Raw genomic sequence first — 25182 nt, forward strand, 5'->3', positions numbered from 1 at the left:
GAAAAAATCCAATCAGTTTGCCTGGAAAGGTGTTCCCAACCAGTCCTTTTATTTTCTAGAAAAATAGGTTCCGGTACTCACCATGAAGTTGTTACAGTATCTGCCACACTTTATAACAACAACAAAAAGAGGCACTGGTACTGTGTACATTTGAGTACCCCCGGGAAAAAGCACTACCTAAACTGTGCTTTCCCAAGCAATATGTGAACTGAAACACATTCTTCAAAATCTACACTTCTCTGAATTTTGCAGTACAGCCATGGACTGTGCGCAAAAATGCATATATAGTGGTACCTCGGGATGTGAACGGGATCTGTTCTGGAGCCCCGTTCGCATCTGAATAGAACGTAAGACACGACAGTGCGTCTGTGCGTGCATGGTTTGCGTTTTGCCACTTCCGTGCATGCGCATGATGTCATTTTTATCGTCTGCGCATGCGCGAATGGCGAAACCTGGAAGTAATGCGCTCTGTTACTTCCGGGTTGCCGCGGAGTGCAACCCGAAAATACTTATCCTGAAGTGTATTTATCCCGAGGTATGACTGTAGAATGCCTTTAAAAGCATACTTTATATCAGCGAAAATAACACAAAAAATGCATCATATTAGGGGAAATTGCTTGGCTGAAACATTGTATATTAGGAGACGTTTGCTGGTGACTTTCCAGATGACTTTTATTTTTATATAAATAAAAAAATACAACCTGATGTGGAAAGGTGGAGAAATGAACTTGAGATTGGAAATGGACAGATTTATCCATCTGTAGTTCACAAAATAAGAAATACACAGTGGGTGCTCACAATATTGCTATTGCAAACAATAATTTCCTTTATTAGTTCCCTATTACAAAAGGTCTCTAGGAGCAAAGTGAAATGATTTTGTTTTCCAAGCCTTTTCCAATTCCAAGTATTTTGCTGGCACAACTACACACATCTTCACTATTTAATTTGCGCTCTCTCTCTCTCTCTGTGTGTGTGTGTGTGTTTAGGTTAATTGTTATTAGAATTTTTTTATGCCAATCTTTTGATTATTTCACTTTCAAAGAACAAGTTGTCATGCAAACATGGGAAAACAAGGTGCAAAATGTTTAAAATGTATTGACGCGGCAAGGGAAATGCAGACATCGCTCAATAACTCTCAAGAGTTTACCCAGTACACTCAGCATTACATAAATCTGACCCCGCATTTTGATAGGAGACTGTTGGAATCCAGATGATTTAAAACACCCACCCACACCCACCCACATACCTGTGATTGGGCCAGGTGTGTGCACTCAGTTTAGTCCTTAGGGGGATCTTTCAGAGTCCAAGTAGCTGCATCCTCTGTAATGGACAAGAGGTAACCTAGGAAGAGAAATATCATGGGCTCTTGTAGCTTTGACCGAAACCAACAGTGAAAAATTGGGATATGACTTCTCTTTAAGGAAAAAGTAACAGATATACAAGAGACAGAAAGAGAAAGGAGTTGCTGCACTCTGGAAAGACAAGACTCGCCACTTTCACGTTATACAGGGCAAATTGGTTCTCCTAGTTGACAGTTGAAGTTATATGTGCAGGGCTCAGATTGGCTTGTGCTTGTGACGTCATGAAACATGGAGCTTTGCAACAATTTAAAACTTTACTCCGATCCTACCCTCAAACCTCCTCCCCAATAAGGCAACAAATGAAATCCTGATTGCTTAAACATTTCAGCTGGTGGCACCAGGTGCCCTCTTCGTGGCCACTGTCCTGCAGCTTGGTTTGACTATCTGAATGCACACTGCCTTCAGATAGTCAGAAAGCAGTTATAGAATGCTGTGGTCCAAGGGCAGATGTTTTCTTGAGGATGTTCTATTATTATTTTAGTTCCATTGGCTCTTGGCCTGGTTCCGAGTCTAATTCAAAGCACACTTTGAAAGCCTTAAATCAAGGATGGGGAATTTGTGGTCCTCCAGATCTTGTTGGACGACAACTCCCATCAGCCCCAACCAACAGGAACGAGGAGAGCTGGAGCACCACAAGTTCCTGATCCCTGTCCTAAATCATTTGGGAACCATCTGCTCCAATATGACCCTACCTGTCCGCTGTGGTATTTTGGATCTGCTCTGCATCCTGTCACCACCAGAAGCATCATTGCTGAAAACATGGATCAGGACTTCTTGGGCTGCAGCACTCAGACTGTGAAACTTCCTCCCCTGGAAGGTCCTTCTGGCCTTGTCCTTGTCAGCCTTGTAGTATCTAGATGTCAGGGCTGGACCATGGCTGGGAGCTAGACATGAGTCAGGAGGTATGGGACAAACTAGTAGTCAGGAAGCAGGAGCAAGACAGCTGTCAGGACTAAAGGACAGCAAGGATACAGGAACGTACCAGAGCTCAGGAAGAAGTTGTTGCTTGAAAGAGGAAGTCATCCACAGATCAATGGCCAGTCTGAATGAGTGGATCGGCTGCCACCAGCAACTCAGTTCTGCTTCCCCTGTCCAGTTTGGCAGCATGCAGATGTTCCTTTGTGTGCAAGTGTGTCGTGGGGCTGTTTAAAAGCCCTTTTGCAAACACCCCTGTGCTGCTCTTTAAACCTTGCAGGAGCTGACTGCCCCACTTTTTGACCACACTGGACCACTCTGGCTGGACCGACCAGATCCAGTGTTGTCTCTCAAACCAGTGTAGCTGGCAAACTAGATCCAGTGTGCATCCCTAATATTTTCCTCCTGTTTAATCTGGAGTTACACTTCCCAGAAAAATCCATTGCTGGGGGAACCCCCCCCCAAAAAAGCCTCTTGCCAGCACCTGATTGCAATGTTTGAATGACCTGCTTACAATATTAAGTCCCCACCCTTGCAGTGAAGTTATTAAACTGAATCATCCATTTGCATGCTCCTGAACTTAACTAGATGGCTGTTCGACTCCTACACATAAATGCAGGCTTCAGTGATACATCTGGGGTTTTTTAATTGGAAGCAACAGAAAGTTCCGTTTATTGACTCTGCAAAGGAAATACAGATCAGACTGGGAGATTAATTATTAACAGAGCTGTCAAAAGAATCGGGCGGCACCTTCCCAGCACAAACAGTATTCACCAGATAAGCTGAGAACAGGGCTGAGAACACATTTTGCCATGATTCCTAACATGGGGGCCACCCCCACGGGGGGCAATTTAATTTTTAGGGGGGGGGCAATTTGATAATGTTTAGACCAAGTTAATGGCCCTTTAGACTTCCTCCATGTGAATAGGAGTTCACTTTTGGAATAATAAGGATTATATGTCACTGGGGGTGTGTGTCAGGATTTTTGAGATGCTTAGGTGGGGCATGGCCAAAAAAAGGTTGGGGACCACGGTCCTAGCACATCTTACCAAATTTCACAGAGCACAAAATAGGGTACCCGGACATTTAACTGTTGCAGGATTGGCTGTTTGTGGACATGGGTGCAACATGAAACTTGACTTGACACATTCTGAAGTCATACCTAAGGTTATGAGTTCGAACAGGGGATCTTTATGTGACATCTGGATCAGGTGGCATTGTGAAAATCCTGAACCTGTGACTGGACTCAGGTAATGGGCTGGATGACAGCCAATAACCTGAATCCCAGCAGGAGCCCAGCCTGCAGGAGCCGCACACCCTTTAAAGATCGCAGCGCAGAGATCCCGCTGGCTGTCCTGGCTTCTGGGATTCAGAATATTTTTTTTCTTGTTTTCCGCTTCCAAAAATTAGGTGCATCTTATGGTCTGGTGCATCTTATAGAGCAAAAAATACGGTGGCTGCTGTCAGCTTTGGCTGGTATGCCAGCCACAACGGTGGTCTAAGTCCTAGTAGCTTCTCGACCGAATAACTGCAACGTGCTGGGGCTTCCTTTGGTTAGGAAGCTGCAGCTGGCATAAAACTATCCTGTGTGGCTGTTCTCTGAGGCAACCTATGGACAACTTATGACACCTCTGTTAAAAGCGTTGTAAAAGGTTAAAAAAAAAAATTAAAAAAAAAAGGTAAAGGAGCCCATGACGGTTAAGTCCAGTCAAAAGCAATTATGGGGTTGTGGCACTCCTCTCACTTTCAGGCTAAGGGAACCAACGTTTGTCCGCAGACAGCTTTCTGGGTCATGTGGCCAGCATGACTAAACCACTTCTGGTGCAATGGGACACTGTGACAGAAACCAGAGCACACAGGAACGCTGTTTACTTTCCCACCACAATGGTACCTATTTATCTACATGCACTGGTATGCTTTCAAACTGCTAGGTCGGCAGAAGCTGGGATAGAGCAACAGGAGCTCACCCCTTCGCGGGGATTCGAACTGCCGACCTTCTGATCTGCAAACCCAAGAGGCTCAGGGGTTTAGACCGCAGCCCCACCTGTGTCATAGCTGCCACTTTGCTACTGTGCTAGATTCAAAGTTTTGCTATAGGTAGATAAAACCCTGTGCAGTTCCAGACCAGGGCATTTGAGAAGCTGTCTCTCCAGTTAAATCCCAACCTGGTCACATACACTTTTAGCAACATTGTGCCAACAATGTTAGATTGTTGATATTTGTTGGAAACTTTTCTTTTCACCTCAGCCTTCCCCAAATCCATATTTTTTATTCCTGCTGTTTTTAATACCTGCCAGTTTTTCTGTTTTAGTACCATTCTAAGATCTTTAAGTGATTCCTCAATAGTTTAGTTAGTTTTCCAGTTTGCTCAGCTGGGTTCAGAATTATTTTCAATTGCCCTCTTAAAGCATGGTTTCTTATTGAAATCATATGGTTGCAGTTTTATGTCAGACACCTTGCAAGGTCATTTACCCTGAATATTTAAAATAAATACATACAGTAAGAATAATGAATAAAGCAATCTGTTTCAAGGTGGAACTGCTTTCATACACAACAGGCCACAGAAACAAACACTTTCCCCAAAGTTTTTTTTAATATAAAAAACAAATACTTTTATTTATGAAAAATAATATGTTTTTCAAACTGTACATAAAAATATTTCAGTGCCATCCTAGCTTCTCATGTAACAGAAGGGTCTCATTGCCATTAAAAAAAATTAGCCAGCATGAAAATGGTTAGAGGACTTTAGCCAGGATTCACAGACCTGTTGATATCTATAAGTATAAATTATGTGCTAGATCTACTTTTATAAAAAAAAGAAAGAAACAGAAGATCAAAAGTCCATTGAATAAACATAATTGCACAATATGTATTAAAATACTGAAGGCGCCCTTAGAGAATCCATTGTTAGGATATTCTGATATAAGGTTACATACAGGTTAGTTGCAAAAGCTTTTGGGAAGGGCAGGAAGAAGATATCTTATTATTGTAGATCCCTAAGGCGGAATTGTTGAACAGGTACAGTTCCTCTGTGCATCACAAGGGGGCAGAAGAAACCAGCCAAATATTCCCCGTTCCTAAAGCCAAAACTGCGAGGATTCATCCAAAACCGGGCTTCAAGTTATTGTGGGAGTTTTTTGAGGAGACGGGAGAGGCTCAGTGACACAAGGAAGCTGTTTAGAAGGGAAAGTCTATTCAGGGGTTACTCAGAGAAAACAAAGAGAAATTGCAGGGTAGGTCCGATGTCTGCACTACAGACATTCCACACTCTTCCCAGCATTTGCAAATCAATTTTGAAATAGCTTTAAAAAATAAAATAAAAACTATTTGCAGTTGTAAAACTTGCATTTCTTTCCTTATTTAAAGATAGCAGTAAAAGTTGGTCACCTAAATGGCAACGAACAGTAAAGACAAGGGAACCCTCCCTCCCTTTGCTGGCCACTTTGTGCAGGGGGATTCCTGCTCAGTGACAAAGCAAATCACAGACTCTCAGCCTAACCTGCCTGGTCTCCCCTCCCAGGGACTCTTGAGAGCAAACAGAAAATGATCCAATTTACACATCAACATTCATATCTGAATAACTGGGAACTGCAGGTGGCCAGAGGGCTCTTGCTATTTTGAGTGGCACCTACACTAGCCAACAAGGTTGGAATACTATGGAGGACACCCCATTTCATTCCCCCACTCCAGATAATAATGATAAAAGCAATTTCAGAACAGAGACTGGACTACCAAAGCTGAGAAGTCCAGGGCTGGGTGTGCTCTGTGCCAAGCTAATACAAATTCTGCAGCAAGAGACAAGCTGCAAACATTCTGCAAACCAAACTAATGTGCATACATTTCCTTTGCTTGCATAACTCATTCTGCTTCAGCCAGGTTATGGAAAGTGGCCAGACATTGGATATCCTACAGAGCCCTTCTCTGACTCTGGAGAATCTCCCATGGTCTAGAAACCTGAAAAAGGAGAGGTGTCGTTCTGCAGCTTTCCCGCGCTAACTCAAGTTCAGAGAACACACACCCCTCTTCCCTTTAACCTAAACTGCAATATTTCTTTGCCATCTCCTCCAGAGCACCCAATGCCCTCCAATCCTTTTGGGCTACTCCCAGGAAAGGCGGGTCAAGGAAGCACCTCACTCTGGCTGCAGGTTTCAGATCTGCCCTGGCACGTTTTCCCCCAAGTCAAGATAGCCAATCCCAGCACGGCTGCTTCCTCCAATAAGAGAGAGAGAGAAAGGAATGAATCACATCCTGCAAAGCAAAGACCCATTGGTATTTGTTCAAGTAGATACAGCCTCTGCTGTTAAGAGGGCTCTTGGACACGACTCGGGCACCAAGAGGAAGAGTTCTGAAAGGTGTTACAAAAAGCCCGTCTCACAAGTCTTTGCAAAGTCTCATTGATGGCGGTTCCTTGAAAACTGCTCCTTTGAAGGACACATCTGCCAAACCTCGCCCAGGAGCTCTGAAGGCAGGCAGGCAGGCAGGCAGACATCCCAGAGCCAGTGCTTCTAGCCTCTCTGCATTGCATGGGATTGCTAGAACCACTTGGAGGGCGCCGCCAAGCCCTTACACCAAGGATCCCGCTTGGCTCTGAGCAGGCACCATGACGGGTACGGCCCCCATGCGGCTCAGGGTGGAGGAGGTGAGCCCTTGGGTGGGGGCGGCAGGCTCGTGTAGTCGGGGGGCCTGTGGCTGAGCCCCGTTTGTCCTGTGGAGGGTATTCCTATGGATTGGCACATTGGTGTGGTGGCAATGGACCCCGTTTGCCATCGGCGGGAAGTAGAGGGGCAAGGACTGGCTGGAGAGGCTGGGCGTCGGCGTGTGGGTCCCACCGCGGTGGTTGCTGAAAGGGGGCTTGTAGCCCACCGTGCTCCCAGTGGCTGTGGTGATGGAGGCCGTGTCTGAGGGCGGCTTGGACGGGTAGAGTTTGTGATCCCGGGTCGTGTTCATGGAGGACAAGGTGCCGTTTTTGGAGACGATATCAGAGCCAGGACTTTTTGCCCAAGAAAGAGTCTTTGGGGCAACAGCATCTTCCCTGCGAAGGTGGGGAAGGGGGGAGAAAAAGACAAACTAGTGAGGGGAAAGGAATGAGAGGAAGAACATGTCCATTTTGGTTTCCTGTTTCTGTTATGAAACAGGTGGTGCAACCTGATCCTGGGGCTAGCTTTTATTAAATCTGTTTATAGGTAAAGATAAAGAGACGCCTTACCATTAGGTCCAGTCGTGGACGACTCTGGGGTTGCGGCGCTCATCTCGCTTTACTGGCCAAGGGAGATGGCATACAGCTTCCGGGTCATGTGGCCAGCATGACTAAGCTGCTTCTGGCGAACCAGAGCAGCGCACGGAAGCACCGTTTACCTTTCCGCCGGAGCGGTACCTATTTATCTACTTGCACTTTGACATGCTTTCAAACTGCTAGGTTGGCAGGAGCAGGGACCGAGCTATGGGAGCTCACCCCGTCGCGGGGATTTGAACCGCCGACCTTTTGAGCAGCAAGCCCTAGGCTCTGTGGTTTTATCCCACAGTGCCACCCGAGTCCTAAATCTGTTTATAGATGACCACAATAATTTACTGTTTAGGAGCTACCATTCTTTTCATGTCTGCAGATGGAAATATGTTAACACAACACTGGAAAACAACTACTAACTTAACTCTAGAGGTATGGTGGCCTAGACTATGGAACAGCTATTGTGGATATGAATGTAAGAATATCAAATGGAAATCAACAATGCATTGTACCCGAATGAATCTCAAGGAAGGCAGAAATAAGGGACAATTTCTCCCTTCCCTGAGATTCATTCAGGTATAATGCATTGTTGATTTCTGTTTGATATTATTGCACTTGTTTCTTTCATAGACAGCAATCTGTTCACCGGTCTTCTGCTGTTGCATTTAAAAGAAGTATTTCCAAACAGATTTTAGCCTCTTTAGTCGTGTCTGGTCACAACTTGCCTGCCTTGTTTTCACTCACTTGATCTCATTGGCCATCTCCTCCTGTGATTCTTTCATCTTCCTTCTGTAGAAAAGCATCTGGAGTGGAAACAAAATGATCAGGCCAAGTCCAATGAGGGCTCCTATGACGGCACCAGCCACCATGGCTCCATTGATCGCTGCAAAGGGAGTCACAGCAGAGAGAAAACAGAAAATGGTAATAAGAGGGGGAAGAGAAGAGATTCCAGGATCATAGCTGTGGGAAATCTGATAGGAACATAAAGAAGGGCCCTGCTGGACCAGACCAGTGGCCCATCTAGTCCAGCATCCTGTCCTCACAGTGGCCAATGAGATGCCTGTGAAAATCCTGCAAGCAGGAACTGAGCACAAGAGCACTCTCCCCTCCTGCGGTTTCCAGCAACTCGTCTTGAGAAGCATTACTTCCTCTGACAGTGGAGATACAACACAGCCATTGAGATTGTTGTCAGGCAACGGAGGAACCAACCCACACAGCAGGTTGTCAGGAATGGACAAGGCAAGGAAAAGTCCTTACCATCTGCTTTTTATTTAATATTTACAGAGAGAAGCTTGGGAATGCAGCCTCTCAGAATAATGGTTTTGTCCCAAGTGAATCTCCACCCCCTCCATCTCTCCCACTTCCTCTTGAGTCATCGCCATGGGCCTACTTTCAAGGCTCGCCAGGTTCTGGGATAGGGGTGTCTGGAGTACTTTCTAAAGACACTGTATCTACCAGCTGTCACCCTCCTGGTGCTTCCTCCTCCTCCTCCTCCTCTCCCAGGTTTACCCCTCATCTGCCTCTGTGATCTCCCTCAACCCCCTCTTGTAATTCTGAACTGTCGTCTTCTTTTCTGGAAGGGTCAGGCTGGGGAGGCGGTCTCCACCATTCCTCCTCTGCCCAGTCCCTGACATCAGTAGAGACTCAGCTACACTTGTCAATTATAACATTTAAAATGTGTTATAAAAATGTGACACCAGATTGCGCTATAGAGCAGCAATCTATCGTCAATGGTAAATTGCATTGGGAGCTATATGGTGTTTTTATAGCGTTTTTCATCTTGGTGTAGATCCAGCCTTGCTCTGGCCCCAGAATGTGGCACAGGCCCTCTTCTCCTTCCCTAGTCATGTCAAAAATGTGCAGCAGGAAAAGAATCTGGGTATAGGAGGGTTAAGAACCCTTGATGCTTTCATTTCCGTGCAAAGGGTTCTCTGGCAGCTCCGTAGGGTGAAACCAAGATTGCACTCACGTGGATACACCTCCAGGGCAATGGTGCAGCTGGAAGAGCCAGCATCACTGGAAGCATTGCAGAAATAGGTTCCGGACATACCCGCCGTGAGGTTGTTTAGCCTCAGAATCCCCCTCTTGCGGTCTGCAAAAATTACAACAGAAACAAGGCTTCAGAGCAGCAGCTTATTTTGGTTGGGATCTGGTCTTTTCATCCGGCAATAGTGTCCTAAAAGCATGGAATGAGCTCTGCTGGGTCAGGCCAAAGGTTTATTCAGACCAGCTTGCTGTTTTTGTACAGTTTGAGATGCCTCTGTAAAGAACACAAGCAGGGCAGGAGCACAACACCCACTTGCACCTGCCTGCGAATCCTGGAAACTGTTATTCAAAGGCATACTGCCTCAGCTGTCACAACCAGTAGCCATGGATAGCCTTATTCTCCAGGGACAGATCTACACTTGTTGTTTATAACGGTAAAATGCATTATTAAAATGAGACACCAGAGGGCGCTGCAGAGTGGCGAACCACAGACAAAGGGAAACTGCCACTGAACCTTATAGAACGTTCAATTTAATAACATTTAGAAGATCAATGTAGCTCCAGCCCAGCTGTACACAGGCTGTGTTTGCGCATAAAGCTAAATCATCATTTGTCAATTCAGAGACAAAGCTGAACCCCTCCTGTACTTCAAATGTCTTTACGTCTAAGTTAGGCTTGGGGAACCTGACTCCAGCTCCCATCAGCCTCAGCTAGCATGGCCAATGATCAGACATGATGGGAGTTGTAGTCCAACAATATCTGGAGGGCCACAGGTTCCCCCTCAAGCCTGGTCCTTAGATGTAGTCTTTGCCTTCATCTGTGCAAGAGGTATTAACTCTCTGTAAACTGCTTTGCGGTGTATTTACAATTAAGCAGTGCACAAATTTTATGAAATAAACAAAATTTATTAATTAATGACCACTTGAGTCCTTATAGTCCATCTATAAGTGCTGAGATCCACTAATGGGGCACTTCTGGTGGTTCCCCCACCCCTGATGTTTGGTTGGCCTTCACTAAGGACAGAAGTGGTAGACCCTGCCCTGTGGAACTCCCTTCTAGTAGACATTCATCATGAACCGTCCCTCCCTCCTTGCAACACCTTTTAAATACTGTCGTGCTTTAGACAGGCCTTCACAATATGAATTTTTCTTTAAACCAAGCAATATCTACTGATGTTTTATTATAGAACAATGGAATTATAGAGTTGGAAGTGACAACGAGGATCACCCTTGCAATGCACAAATCTTTTGCCCAACCCACGACCCTGAGATTAAGCGTCTCATGCTGATATTTCAAATTCCGTCTTCTAGATATTTAAGGACCAGCTGTATTTGATTTATATGTTGTAGGCTAGGTTGTTATATTTTATGAAAGAGTGGATTATAAATATTTTTAAAACTCATTAAGAAATTTGCAGAATGCTAGTGCACGACTAAAGGGACGCGGGTGGCGCTGTGGGTTAAACCACAGAGCCTAGGGCTTGCCGATCAGAAGGTTGGCGGTTCGACTCCCCGCAATGGGGTAAGCTCCCGTTGCTCGGTCCCTGCTCCTGCCAACCTAGCAGTTCGAAAGCACGTCAAAGTGCAAGTAGATAAATAGGTACCGCTCTGGCGGGAAGGTAAACGGCGTTTCCGTGCGCTCCTCTGGTACGCCAGAAGCGGCTTAGTCATGCTGGCCACATGACCCGGAAGCTGCACGCCGGCTCCCTCGGCCAATAAAGCGAGATGAGTGCTGCAACCCCAGAGTCAGCCACAACTGGACCTAATGGTCAGGGGTCCCTTTACCTTTACCTTTAGTGCACAACTAAACACCAACAAATTGCATGGGCTCCCCAAACCCTCTGCACCTCAGTCCTCTCTTCTGAGGTAAGCCTACCCAGTTCCCCCAAGCTTTCCTTAAAGGACCTGCTTTGCACATCCTCAGCCATCTTTGTGACCCTCCTCTGATCTGTTCCCACATGGACATATTTATTTCCTACCTTGCACAGGTTCAAAGAAAACTTGATCGGTGGGTCCAGTGCGTCTCCAGTTGTACTTAGGGATAGGCTTGCCAAAAGTAGAATTGCAGGTCAGGGTAATGTTCCCCCCGACACGAGGGCTTCCATGAATCTGACACTTTGGCTGGGATGGAGGAACTACAAAAGCAATTAATAGGCTTAAAAATCTGTATCAAGTGGCCCATAGTTAACGAAGGTGAATAAGATGGAAAATTATAACATTGCCATCTTCTGGCAGCAAACAACACTGCAGCTGGTTCTGAATAAGGAGAGGGAGAAATCCATTCAGTTTGCATTTTAATGCAAACCTATCTAATTTGGTGCCTCCCATGCACTGAAATGCAACTATCATTTGAAATTCACACTTGCCCCATTTTTGCAGTGCAGATCTCCAACAACTAAAATGTGTACTGAAAAAGCATGTACTTTGGAAGTCGAACGGAATCTGTTCCGGAAGTCCGTTCGACTTCCAAAATGTTTGGAAACCAAAGGAAGCTCCTGCAGCCAATCAGAAGCCCTATTGGACGTTCGGCTTCCAAAAATAGTTCGCAAACCGGAACAGTCACTTCCGGGTTTGTGGCGTTCAGAAATCAAAATGTTCAAGAACTAAGCTGTTCAAAAACCAAGGTACGACTGTATTAGGGGAAAGTGTGCACCAAACAACACAAACACTAGTGAAAATAATGTGCACAAAATCTTAAATGCAGGAAAATTGCATGCAAAGATGCAAATATTACAAGATATGCACACAAAGGCACATGTGCATTTTCATGAGGGCATTAGAAAAAGGGGGGAAGTTCACAGGATTAGCGTGTGAGCAACTGAAATTGAAAGATTTGTCAATCCCCAATTCTGGTAGCATTGGCAATCATTGTAGGGCTGCGTCCACATCAGCTGCCTCTCTTGAAATCCTGACTGCTTTGATTCTTAATGCCTTGGTTCATATTGCCCTAGTGACACTACAGGGGATAAACCTTGTTGATACGTTTTTGTTTTTAAAAAAATTTCAAAATTTGTCTTTGTAAGATGTTACCACCCAGCGAAGAAGAAAACCTACGCCCAACCACTAAGCACATTTGTGATATGAAATTGTGATGCAGAATTTTCTTAGGAGCTCAATCTGGTGTACTAAAAAGAGGGCTGTAAGTAGCTGCTTGCCTAGTGCCCTCAGGACAGCAGGAAAGACCTCTAACCTCAGGTTCCCCCAAACCCACGGCAAGCCAAGGCTCAACTCACCTAGGACTGTAAGGTTGATGAGTCCAATGTTTTGCTCGCTCCCACTGTTGAGGAGGTTCACTGTGCACATGTACTGCCCTGAGTCGGTTTCTTTGGTATTATTAATTGCAATGGAGACATTACTGAAAGGCATGGGATAGAGGAAGCTGAGCCGACGGCTGAAATCCGAATCTACCACTTTTGTCCCGCCGGTCATGTACACCATGATCTGAAAGGCAGAAAAGACAGGAAGGGGATTTAATACAACAGCATTGCCAAAATAGGAAAACAGAATTCAAAGTGTCTAACAACAACAACAACAACATTTGTATACTGCCCTTCATCCAAAGATCACAGGGCGCTTCACAACAAAATGATAAGACAAAATACATAATCAAAACAAGAACAAACCAAAAACTCCCAATCCCATAAACTTAATGCTAGCAAAAGTAGCTTGACTCTAAATAAAGGTAAAGGTAAAGGTACCCCTGCCCGTACGGGCCAGTCTTGCCAGACTCTAGGGTTGTGCGCTCATCTCACTCTATAGGCCAGGAGCCAGCGCTGTCCGCAGACACTTCCGGGTCACGTGGCCAGCGTGACAAAGCTGCATCTGGCCAGCCAGTGCAGCACACGGAACGCCGTTTACCTTCCCGCTGGTAAGCGGTCCCTATTTATCTACTTGCACCCGAAGGTGCTTTCGAACTGCTAGGTTGGCAGGCGCTGGGACCAAACGACGGGAGCGCACCCCGCCGCAGGGATTCGAACCGCCGAGCTTTCGATCGGCAAGTCCTAGGCGCTGAGGCTTTAACCCACAGCGCCACCCGTGTCCTTTGACGCTAAATGGATGTTGTTTTTATTAACAATGTGTGTATGCTGCCCAATAGCAAAGCTGACTGCGTTGAAGTGTTGGGAAAATGACCAGTACCTGGAGGAAATAATAATAATAATAATAATAATAATAATAATAATAATAATATTTATTTATATGCCACCCATCTGGCCACTCTGAGCAGCTTCCAACAAAATATTGAAATACAGTGTTCTGTTAAACATTAAAAGCTTCCCTAAACAAGCCTGCCTTCAGATGTCTTCTAAAAGTCTGGTAGTGGGAGTGGCTCTGTGCCAGAGGCAACTGGGTGGGCCTGCCTCCCTGGGTAGTTAGTTAGTTAGTTTATTGAATTTATATACCGCCCTATACCAGGAGGTCTCAGGGCGGTTCACAGAAAATATCACAATATATAAAATCAAAATAAGAACAATAACCCAATAACACTTCCCGCAAAAGAGTCACATTTTAAAAGGGCATAGGATGTCAATCAGGTCAACCAAAGGCCTGGTTTAAAATAACGTTTTTGCCTGGCGCCTAAAGGTATATAATGAAGGCGCCAGGCGAACTTCCCTGGGGAGAGCATTCCACAGACGGGGAGCCATTGCAGAGAAGACCCATTCTCATGTTGCCACTCTTTGAACCTCTTGAGGTGGAGGCACGTGAAGGAGGGCCTCAGAAGATGATCTCAGGGTCTGGGTAGGTTCATATGGAAAGAGCTAATACTTGAGGTATTGCGGTCCTGAGTTGTTTAAGGCTTTATGGGTCAAAACCAGCACTTTGAATTGGGCCCAGAAACTAATCGGTAGCCGGTGTAGTCGGACTAGGACCAGTGAAATAGTTGAGAGTTTTGTAGTGGAGCAGGCAATGGTTGGTTTCTGTTTTGAATCCAAGGCTATGGCTATGGGAGAAGCAAGTCCTTCTCGGGGTGTTAATGTGTAAAGAAACCATATATCATAAAGACACCACAGTCTCCATTGTGCCTCATTCCAAAGAAATTCAGACTCTAGGTAAACGCCTGGGACCCCTGGGATCTTGCATCTCTCAGAGATTGGGGTGGAGTTCAATAATTCATTAATTTCAACGAGTCAGCTCATTGAACTTGGTATGTGAAAATGTACATCAATAAATGCATACTGCTGGAAAAAAGATGCATATGTCACATAAAATCAAAATATTGCGATTGATTTTTCATCCTTTAACATTTTTGCTGCTGGGTACAATGAAAGCTACCATGGTGCTGTCGTATGTGCAGAAAGCTCCCCCCAAACCTCTACAATGTTGCTTATTATTATTATTATTATTATTGCCAGTGATCCCTGATTTGTTGTCATTTTGGCATCATTTCCTGAATGTCAACAAGACAGGGTTTTTTTTTTCCACTCCTGGGGAATTCCAACAGGATAGGAAATGGGAGCAGAAGTTGACACTGGTCACTTATTCCAGAATTGAAATCTGGAAAAGAACTCATGCTTGGAATGGAAATCAATCCAGTCTGTTGCTGTTGTCTTCAGTCCTCAAACAGCATGAAATTGACAAGAGTTCCCCCTCACTTCATATAAATTGTGTTTCCGTTGCATTGAAACAAATGGTGTGGAAAGAATTATGTTAAATTCAAAATTTACACAACCAATTCTGTAAAATAGTGTGGGCAGTGAGATGAACTGCAAAGCATTTGAACTGCGGTGGAATGGAAACAGCGCTGCTTGTGGCAAAGCAAGGCCAGGAAGGAAAACATGGCCCTCTTGCATCCACACCTGTACTGCATGGTCCTATATGATCCTCCATCAATCTGGTGCTCTCTAGAAGTTTTGGTCCCCAACTCTGTTTAGGGAAGTTTTTGATGTTTGAAGTTTTATTCCGTTTTTAGTGTTCGGTTGGGAGCCACCCAGAATGTCTGGGGAAACCCAGCCAGATGGGCAGGCAGGGTGTTTTTATTATTATTATTATTATTATTATTATTATTATTATTATTATTATTATTATCAGTGCCAGTCAACATGGCCAAATATCACCTGTGATGGGAGATGCAAGACAACTCCATTCCCTGCTGAACTTCCACTGAAGACCTTTCTATTTCAGCTGGCATTTTAAGTACTTTTAAAAAAATGGTTTATTATATCCATCACAGCCTTACTGTACACTGCTTAGAGCAGAGCTTTTCATGTTGGTGACGCATGTTTTAGATATACATCATTTTGTGACACAGTAATTCAGCTTTAACCCACAGGAGGCAGGTGGCGCTGTGGGTTAAAGCCTCAGCGCCTAGCACTTGCTGATCGAAAGGTCGGCGGTTCGAATCCCCGCAGCGGGGTGCGCTCCCGTTGCTCGGTCCCAGCGCCTGCCAACCTAGCAGTTCGAAAGCACCCCCGGGTGCAAGTAGATAAATAGGGACCACTTACTAGCGGGAAGGTAAACGGCGTTTCCGTGTGCTGTGCTGGCTCGCCAGATGCAGCTTGTCACGCTGGCCACGTGACCCGGAAGTGTCTCCGGACAGCGCTGGCCCCCCGGCCTATAGAGTGAGATGGGCGCACAACCCTAGAGTCTGGCAAGACTGGCCTGTACGGGCAGGGGTACCTTTACCTTTTACCTTAATTCAGCTTTACTAGCAAAGCAGAGGTTAAATGAACACCTTTCCAGCTCCGGGAGGAGCGTAGGGAGCGTTCATGCAACACACCTACGCACTGCAGCCGACACACTTACATGTCATGACACACAGTTTAGAAAGTTCTGGCTTAGAGGGCTACGGTGCTTTAAGCAGCATATAAATTGTTGAAATTAACAAAATGAACAATAACCCAAAGCATCTTGTGCAATCAGGGAAGGCTATCTTATACAATTGAGGACCACACAGCGATTGTCATAGAAGGATGCACCAAGGACGTAGTGGGGGGGGGGAGCTGCCAGGGCAATGGTCTCGGGCAAATTTTTCGGGGTGGCACATTTAGCTCCTAACCGGACAAACCACTCAGATCAGATCCCAGCATCACAAAGCGACATTGGGCTGGCAGGGCAGCATAAGAAGAACGGAGCAGCCATGTGCCGAGGCTGGGATGGAAGGGCGCATGGCTGTTGCATCTTTCTCATGCCGCGACTGCCCTGCCAACCCTGAACTGCTTTGCAAGGCTGGACTCAGCCTCGAAAAGTGGCTCAGAGCTGGCATTGCTCCAGCAGTGCTGGCTGGACTGGCACAGCAGGTTCCGTTTACCTTCTGTGCCCTGCCCCGTCCCCTGGTTTGTTTGTGTGCCCCGGGTAGCAGCAAGCCATGCTATGTTACTGGGATATCCTTATACATCTGAATAGCTCTGTGACATCACCACAGTCACTATCTGATCCCTCTTTGTAAAGGTCAGCCGTTCGCATCCTGCTGCCCTGAGCCAACTGCGGCCTCTCCAGAATGTGTAAATGGATGTGCTTTAGAATGTGATTTCTAATGCATGTTCTGGTACAAATAGAGCAGCATCAGGGGTTTCACTACTGCAGCATGGCTGCAGTCTGGTTGCTAAGGTAACACTGTATGTTCCCTCTCCCTTCCAACAAATACTTCACAGCACATTCAACAATCACCGTATATAGAGAACACTTTGAGGGACCCAGAAATGTTTCCAGAAGGTATCCCTAATCTGATCTCTCGTTAGGGTCATATTTACTAAGAAATCCCTGTTGCCTTGCAAAACAGCTAGCAGTGTCTTTGCAAGTGAAGATGCACTTCAGGAAGAAAGTGTCATTGCAACACTGATAAATGCACATGCACACACTTAGCGGCTGAGTTTGGACATCACGGTCTATAGTTTATCGTGATAGGAACAAGGCCTATGCCCCTCTTCAGGTTTGCATCAATCTCCCTCCCCGCTTTTCCTTCACAGCAGTGACAAGGAAAAGACTGGAAGCTTTTACTTCCAATTTCAGTTAGCCACAGTTTAGTATTACATCTGAACTCTAAACCATAGTTCATCTTAACCAGGGTTTGTTGGGGAAAAAAACACCACACACCTGGATTGAAGCTTAGGACTACAGTGCTACCTTGGGATGCAAACAGGATCCGTTCCAGAGCCCCGGTCGCATCCTGAACAGAACGTAAGATGCAACAGCGCTTCTGCGCGTGCGTGGGTCGTGTTTCACCGCTTCCATGCATGCGTGTGACATCATTTTGACCGTCTGCGCATGCGCGAATGGCGAAACCCAGAAGTAACGTGCTCTGTTACTTCCGGGTCACCACAGAGCGCAACCCAAAAGCGCTCAACCTGAAGCGTATTCATCCCGAGGTATGACTGTACTCTCATTTTGACTCAAGAAATTCACCATTTTATAGAAGAAGCAGAAATGAGTCAGTGATGCTCCAGAGCTCCTCTGCTTTGACAACCCATTCCCCATTTGACACAGCGACAAGTCTAGCACATCAAGCGGATGTTGCTTGGTTGCCGTGGCAACAGCATCCAGCAGCTTGGGTTCAGACACACAAGGAGACCAGCATTGCTCTTTGGAGGCAGAAAGGTGTGGCTGGAGAAATCGGCTGAAGCCACCTGCTAATGCCAGACTAAAAGCGCCCTGAGAGTGCTCAAAGCTTCAATTCCCAGAGTTTCCTCAGAAGAATCATAGAGTTGGAATAGTCCATGAGGGTCATCTAGTCCAGCCCCCTGTGATGTAGGAATCTTTTGCCCAGTTTGTGGTTTGAATAATTGATTGTTAGACCACGCTGGGAACTGTAATTCTGCAAGGAGAATAGGGGTCTCCTGACAACTCTCAACACCCTTGACAAACCACACTTCCCAGGGATATTTGGGGTGGGGTGGGGAATGATGGCTCAGAGCTTGTTGAGATTTTGGTTCTCCAGGGCAAGGTGCGGGATGGGTTAAGGCAGCCTTCCTCAACCTTGGCCCTCCAGATGTTTTGAGACTACAATTCCCAGCATCCCTGGCCACTGGTCCTGCTAGCTAGGGATCATGGGAGTTGTAGGCCATAAACATCTGGAGGGCTGAGGCTGAGGAAGCCTGGGTTAAGATAAGTCTGAGATCTCCATCTTTCTGCCTTGTTCTAGTTATTTATGTGCATCAAATCAAAACACCAGAAATGAACACAGGTGAGGCTATGGAGCTAAGAAATGATCTGAGGGTGCCTGATGCTAAGCAGGTTTTAAGCAAACTTCAGCAAGCAGGAGGTCCCGTCCCCCCAAACACTTAGGGCAAATAGCAGGCATGTGGCCTCAGATCTGGATTAATTTCATTGTGTAAAGGTTAGCTGAATGCAATCCCTACTCTCTTCACTAGGGTCCCAATCCAGGTCAGCTACCCCCAATATGTCTGCAATTTAACCCCCCCCCCCATATTTGCATGATTGTAGATTGCATGAATGGCATCTGTTGGAAAAGTGGATTGCAAATATTAAACCTAATAAAAATCTGACTCTCAGTGGGCCTCGGAAAGGAGGCCTCTGGGAGTGCCACTTGAAATCAGAATATAAATCATCATCACCATCATAAAAACTTATTTTTATTTCCTTAAAAAAAGCAGGTGGATTTGCTAAATTGGAGGGAACGTATCTACATGCTGGGAAAAGTTCAGCCTGCTTAAATTTATGATGGACGCTCCCACCTGGGAACTAATAGTGGCTTGTGAACAGGGTAGCAATTTTAATCTGGAACTCAGTACAGGATAATAGAGGCAAATTCTCCATCCTGCACTGCATGCTGTGCTCCTGAGAACCCCCAACATTAGTTATTTACAATTTATTAAAAGCTTGTACAACTGCAGGTGAAGCACTGAGTGGGATAGTTAAGTGTGTGGATAGCAAAACTGCTTCTACCATCGAGGCAGCTGCCTCAGGAACATAGTTCTGCTTGGATTTTGATGTGAAACCACCCAATTCACACTTATGCAAATAACTCACAGGTCTCTGAATATTCCGATGCAACCAAATTATGAATACAAAAATGTGTCTATGAGGGAGAATTGTCCATAAAAATGCACAGACAGTATTACTGGGCGGGGGAAAACATATCGGAATTATTTATACAGTGGTACCTCGGGTTACATATTCTTCAGGTTACATACACTTCAGGTTACAGACTCTGCTAACCCAGAAATAGTGTTTCAGGTTAAGAACTTTGCTTCAGGATAAGAACAGAAATCAGGCTCCGGCGGTGCAGCGGCAGCAGGAGGCCCCATTAGCTAAAGTGGTGCTTCAGGTTAAGAACAGTTTCAGGTTAAGTACGGACCTCCAGAACGAATTAAGTACTTAACCTGAGGTACCACTGTATTAGGGAAACTTGCAAACTTGCAAACAATGCTCACACCAAAATACCGATTAATTTTCACGACGACTTTTAAAAAAAAAACCCTGATGGGGAAATGTGGAGAACAGAACTTTAATATTGGGAAAATGACAGAAATTGAACTTCAGCCATGCCTACTCAGGAGGGCGGCAGTCCCCCAAGCGATTCCTGCTGAGTCTTCTCTGGATATTTGACCCAAATCATGAAGCCTGACAGTTCTTGCCATTGATGCCTTTCCAATGGGCTCCTAACCTAGTTTCTTGTCCACAAGTGCAATCAAGGATGCTGTACCATCATCAGTGTTGAAGTACGATTAAACTGCCTGTCTGGTGGGCAGTATGTGGAATTTAGGGAGGGGAGGAAGTCTTCCGTAGCCTCAGGCAGGAAAATGTACAGTGGTACCTCGGGTTACCACTGTCGGTGGTTTGAATCCCCGTGACGGGGTGAGCTCCCGTTGCTCGGTCCCTGCTCCTGCCAACCTAGCAGTTCGAAAGCACCTCAAAGTGCAAGTAGATAAATAGGTACCGCTCCGGCGGGAAGGTAAACAGTGTTTCCGTGCGCTGCTCTGGTTTGCCAGAAGCGGCTTAGTCATGCTGGCCACATGACCCGGAAGTTGTACGCCGGCTCCCTTGGCCAGTAAAGCGAGATGAGCGCCGCAACCCCAGAGTCGGTCACCACTGGACCTAATGGTCAGGGGTCCCTTTACCTTTACCTTACCTCGGGTTAAGAACTTAATTCGTTCTGAAGGTCCGTTCTTAACATGAAACTGTTCTTAACCTGAGGTACCACTTTAGCTAATGGGGCCCCCCGCTGCCGCCGCACCACCGTAGCATGATTTCTGTTCTCATCCTGAAGCAAATTTCTTAACCCGAGGTACTATTTCTGGGTTAGCGGAGTCTGTAACCTGAAGCATCTGTAACCCGAGGTACCACTGTATTGGGCTAGCCTGGGCGAACAGAGAGGGCAGATTTTACTTTTGAATCAGTCTGCTGCTTCATAATCTGCAACCTCTCTAGACTGCATCAACTCACCCAGCTGTAAAATGGGAAGAATGCTGCTTCTCAGCTTCCAAGGCTCTTTGGGGTCTGAATCCATTACCAACTGTAAAGTGCTCTGAGATGTACTTAAGGTGTGCATGCACACGTGCATACAAAAATTGCGGTGGGGAGAGACTCAGGGACGCCGAAGTGAAGGGGAAAACCCAAAACTGGGAAAAGTCCATTTGGATTTTCGGAATGGTGTGAGAAATGCACTTGGGCATCAACAGCAAAGAAACCTCTCCTCTACCGTGCTCTCTCACCCCTCTTCAGCAAGGAATATTCATTTCTGAAGTGCCTGTGGCTACTTCCTTTATGACGTTTGCTAGTGATTGCAGATGACGGGCAGATGGTGGCACTTGATTGACGTGGCGGAGGGGCTGGTTTAGCAAAAAAATAAAAGGGCCGGAGGGCAAAATTAGACCTCCTGGCTTGCCAAGAATGGGCCCTAGGCTGGGCATAACCCTACCCCTGGTCATACTTGCAGAAAAAGACACTATTCTCATGATAACATCTCTTAGCTGACTTTGTTTTCTTTAATTCAGTTAATAAACCCTTTAAAAAAATTCTCATTTCCCAGATTTAATTCCTTTTGGATTTGTTACTTCGCAGTATGCCTGCATTTGTGCTGTGCTTATTTATCAATGACAATCTTTTAATCTGTTACTATTCAGTGGTGTATTTCTTATTTCATTTATGAATTGCTTCCCAGATAGATCCGATCATATAACCCTCCACCTGCAGCCTGAAAACAACCTTGACCTCACTCCCCATGAGAACTGCGGCTGCGAAAGTTAATAAATGAATTTGTTTTATATTTTTTTCACAAAATGCTTACACTGCTTGATTGCAAAAGACCTCAAAGCAGTTCACAAATGAATAAAACAATATTAGTGGTAGAAACAGTTTAAAGCAACTACCTAATTTTTTTTTAAAAAAAAGCAGTGCTAAACTAAAAACAGATTAAAACACACACAAACTTTCTACATTTCTGGGTAGATTTCTCTAAGCAAAAATGTTTCTTAGCAGGCATCCGAAAGTGTGATGAAGGAGCCTGCTTAATAATAATAATAATAATAATAATAATAATAATAATATATTTATACCCCGCCCATCTGGCTGGGTTTCAAGAGGCAGGGAGTTCCAGAGTCCAAATACTGTGACATTAAACAGTTGATTCCTTACAAATGTAAAATGGGTATTATGTAATAGTGCTAGGTCCGCTTCCTCCCACTCCTAGCTAAAAATATCCTTTTTTCCCAACCCCTCTCTTCCTCAGAGACTCTCTGCTCCCACCCTGATCCCTGCCTCTCCTCGTAACAGCCGGTGCTGCCATCAGTTTCCTCGTCACCTTTTCTGCTGACTTGAACTCTTAGCAAAAACTCCCTTTGTATGTGTGACAGAGCCTTCGCTATAACATCCACAGAGGCAGAGGGCAAAAATTAGCAGATTGAGTTGCAGAATAAGTTTTTATCTTGACACCATAGCAGCCGCAGTTTACAGTACTCCAATTTCTTACAAGCTCCTATTCATTTTTCTTACCAGTGAACAACCTCTCTAAGAAAAAGCCCCTACCAGTTTGTATGATAATTTGCTTAAAAGTCTCAAATTTAGGCAAACCGTGGCAACCTGTCCTTTTTGACCCATGTAATGTATACATATATATGTATATGAGTCCAGTCCCTTATGAGAATTGGTTGGCAGGGATTTCTGTATACAGTCGTACCTTGAAGTCGAACGGAATCCATTCCGGAAGTCCATTCGACTTCCAAAACATTCAAAAACCAAAGTGTGGCTTCTGATTGGCTGTAGGAAGCTCCTGCAGCCAATCAGAAGCCGCGGAAGCCCTGTTGGACGTCCGGCTTCCAAAAATAGTTTGCAAACCGGAAAACTCACTTCTGGGTTTGCAGCGTTTGAGAGCCAAAACGTTCAAGAACCAAGCTGTTTGGAAACCAAGGTACAACTGTAATGGAAATGAATTGCACCTGTTTGACTGTATTTTATTACGGTTGGTGTCATTGAAATTTTTTGTATTGATGGCTAGTTTATTTTGTTACCCATCTTATGAAAGTCTTTATTTTATTTTTTTTGCTTTGAAAAACAGGATATGAGTTTCTAAATAAAATAAAATAAGCAGGAGAGTATAAATAAGTGTTAGCCAATGTGAGGCCCTCCATATGCCATTGGACTACAAGTCCCATCATCCCTGTACATTCACCATGTTGGCAGAGGCTGATGGGAGTTTCATAGATTTCATAGAATTATTAAGTTGGAAGGGAGTACGAGGGTGGCACTGTGGTCTAAACTACAGAGCCTAGGACTTGCTGATCAGAAGGTTGGTGGTTTGAATCCCTGTGACGGGGTGAGCTCCCGTTGCTCAGTCCCAGCTCCTGCCAACCTAGCAGTTCGAAAGCACATCAAGTGCAAGTAGATAAATAGATACCGCTCCGGCGGGAAGGTAAACGGTGCTTCCGTGTGCTGCTCTGGTTCACCAGAAGCGGCTTAGTCATGCTGGCCACATGACCCGGAAGCTGTACGCCGGCTCCCTTGGCCAATAAAGTGAGATGAGCGCCCCCAACCCCAGAGTCATCCACGACTGGACTTAACGGTCAGGAGTCCCTTTACCTTTACCTTACGAGGGTCATCTAGTCCAGCCTCCTCCAATGCAGGAATCTTTTGCCCAATGTGGGGCTTGAACACATAACCCTGAGAATAAGAGTCTTGTGCTCTACCAATTGGGCTATTGGGAGTGGAAGTTCAACAATATCTGGAGGGTCATAGGTTCCCCTGCAGGGCTGAGAGCTCCCAGCAGATGCCCAACCACCCAGACTGTTGACGCCAGTTCCAGCTCTACACATATACAGCCACATGTGTGGTTGCTGGTGTTATAAGAATTTTAAGGTCTCAAATATAGAATAAATATTCATAAATGCACACATATCTAAATATATGAGCCATGTGTCTGAAATAGTATGGGAGAGCAATCCTGAAGCCATTTTGACTCTCCCAAGGACCTAAAATATTCCTTTGCAGTAAAGGAGGCAAATGGGGAAAGCCTTCCCATTGTCTTTTTGCTTGCAAATTCTGCCTTAAGGGCATATTTGTGTATGAATAGGGTGAGCCTGTGACCTGGATTCAGGAACTAAAGTGACCATTATCAGGTACCCTGGCAAACAGGATTTCTGCTGTAGACCGCCTCCTTCTGTGATGTATGCATGATGTTTTGGGGGGTGGTCTTGGTCTACAAGGTGGGCATTTTCAAAAGTCTATATAAGCCATTGTTCAGAGTTCTCCCTCCTGCGTGTTGTGAGTGGGGAACCTGTTGCAACAGTTCCTTGAATAAAGATCAGGCTTACTAGCTGCTTTGCTCAATGTCCCCACTGTGGAAGGATGTGTGGATCCAGAATTGGCCTCCACAGTCACTTACGGACTCATTGTTAAAGCTGTGTTTATGGAAGACAATCTTACTCGGCTACGAGTGATCGCCAAAGAATACTCTGGTTGGCCTCTGTTATTTTCTCCAACCGATAGGGGACCCACTTAAGGACTCTGTACGGCCTCTAGAATACCCCATAAGGGAAAAGGAACAGATTTTTCTTATAACACTGGGATGTAACTGTCAGGAGATGCCGCTGTCCACCCAGCCTGAGAACCTCCCTAACATGCTTATTTGATGCCTAATTGGGACAGTTAAGCACCCATCTTTTTAATAGCAATTCTTGGGAGGCTATAAAGCTCTTCAAACATCCTGAAGCTTCATCTTAATGCTAAGGGTTGTTACGTGGAGACAAGAGGCCCATTTTCTCCTACAGATTAGTTTAGGGGAAATGTATGAATCCCTGCTTGCAGAAACAGACCCTTCAAATCATCACAATTATCTTTGCACGATGCTATTTCTCGCTGACCGGATGACAGGCTGCTAAAATCCACTCAGCGTTGAAGCAAAGGAGCCCGTCAGCTAAAAATTCTCTCAACTCAAGTGGGCTTTGGACAATTTTTAGCAGCCTGTCAGCTGGTCAAAGAACCAAGCAAAGATGGAAATAGGAAATGAAAACAACAATCTCTCCCCAGTCACAGGACCAATTATAAAATAAATAAATAAAAACATTCAAGCTGTGCATAAATGAAACTGTCATTCTGGGCTGGTAAAGGCCACTTCTACCCCAGGAAGAAATTCTGCAAATTGACTGCGCACATGCAACTTTGCTTAGTGACACACTAATGATACCTTTGAGTATGAAGCTAAGCCTAGGATGGGAAACCTATAGACCAGGGTTTCCCAAACTTGGGTCTCCAGCTGCTTTTGAACTACAGTCCCCATCATCCCAGACCACTGGTCCTGCTAGCTAGG

General features: G+C 45.3%; 1 protein-coding gene across 1 annotated transcript in view; it reads right to left on the reverse strand.

The window, feature by feature from the left end:
- Positions 1-6647: 6647 nt before the first annotated feature.
- The window catches only part of ESAM (endothelial cell adhesion molecule), a 93443-nt gene continuing 74908 nt past the window's right edge, over positions 6648-25182 (reverse strand). The window contains exons 3-7 of the mRNA XM_053366810.1: positions 12719-12926; positions 11465-11620; positions 9470-9592; positions 8245-8383; positions 6648-7308 (exon numbers count right to left, since the gene is read on the reverse strand). Coding sequence (XP_053222785.1) covers positions 6840-7308; positions 8245-8383; positions 9470-9592; positions 11465-11620; positions 12719-12926 — 1095 coding nt within the window. The 3' untranslated portion in view covers positions 6648-6839. The remainder of the gene's footprint in view (positions 7309-8244; positions 8384-9469; positions 9593-11464; positions 11621-12718; positions 12927-25182) is intronic.

The sequence above is a fragment of the Podarcis raffonei genome, chromosome 15 (genome assembly GCF_027172205.1).
Source record: "Podarcis raffonei isolate rPodRaf1 chromosome 15, rPodRaf1.pri, whole genome shotgun sequence".
Classification (NCBI taxonomy): Eukaryota; Metazoa; Chordata; class Lepidosauria; order Squamata; family Lacertidae; genus Podarcis; species Podarcis raffonei.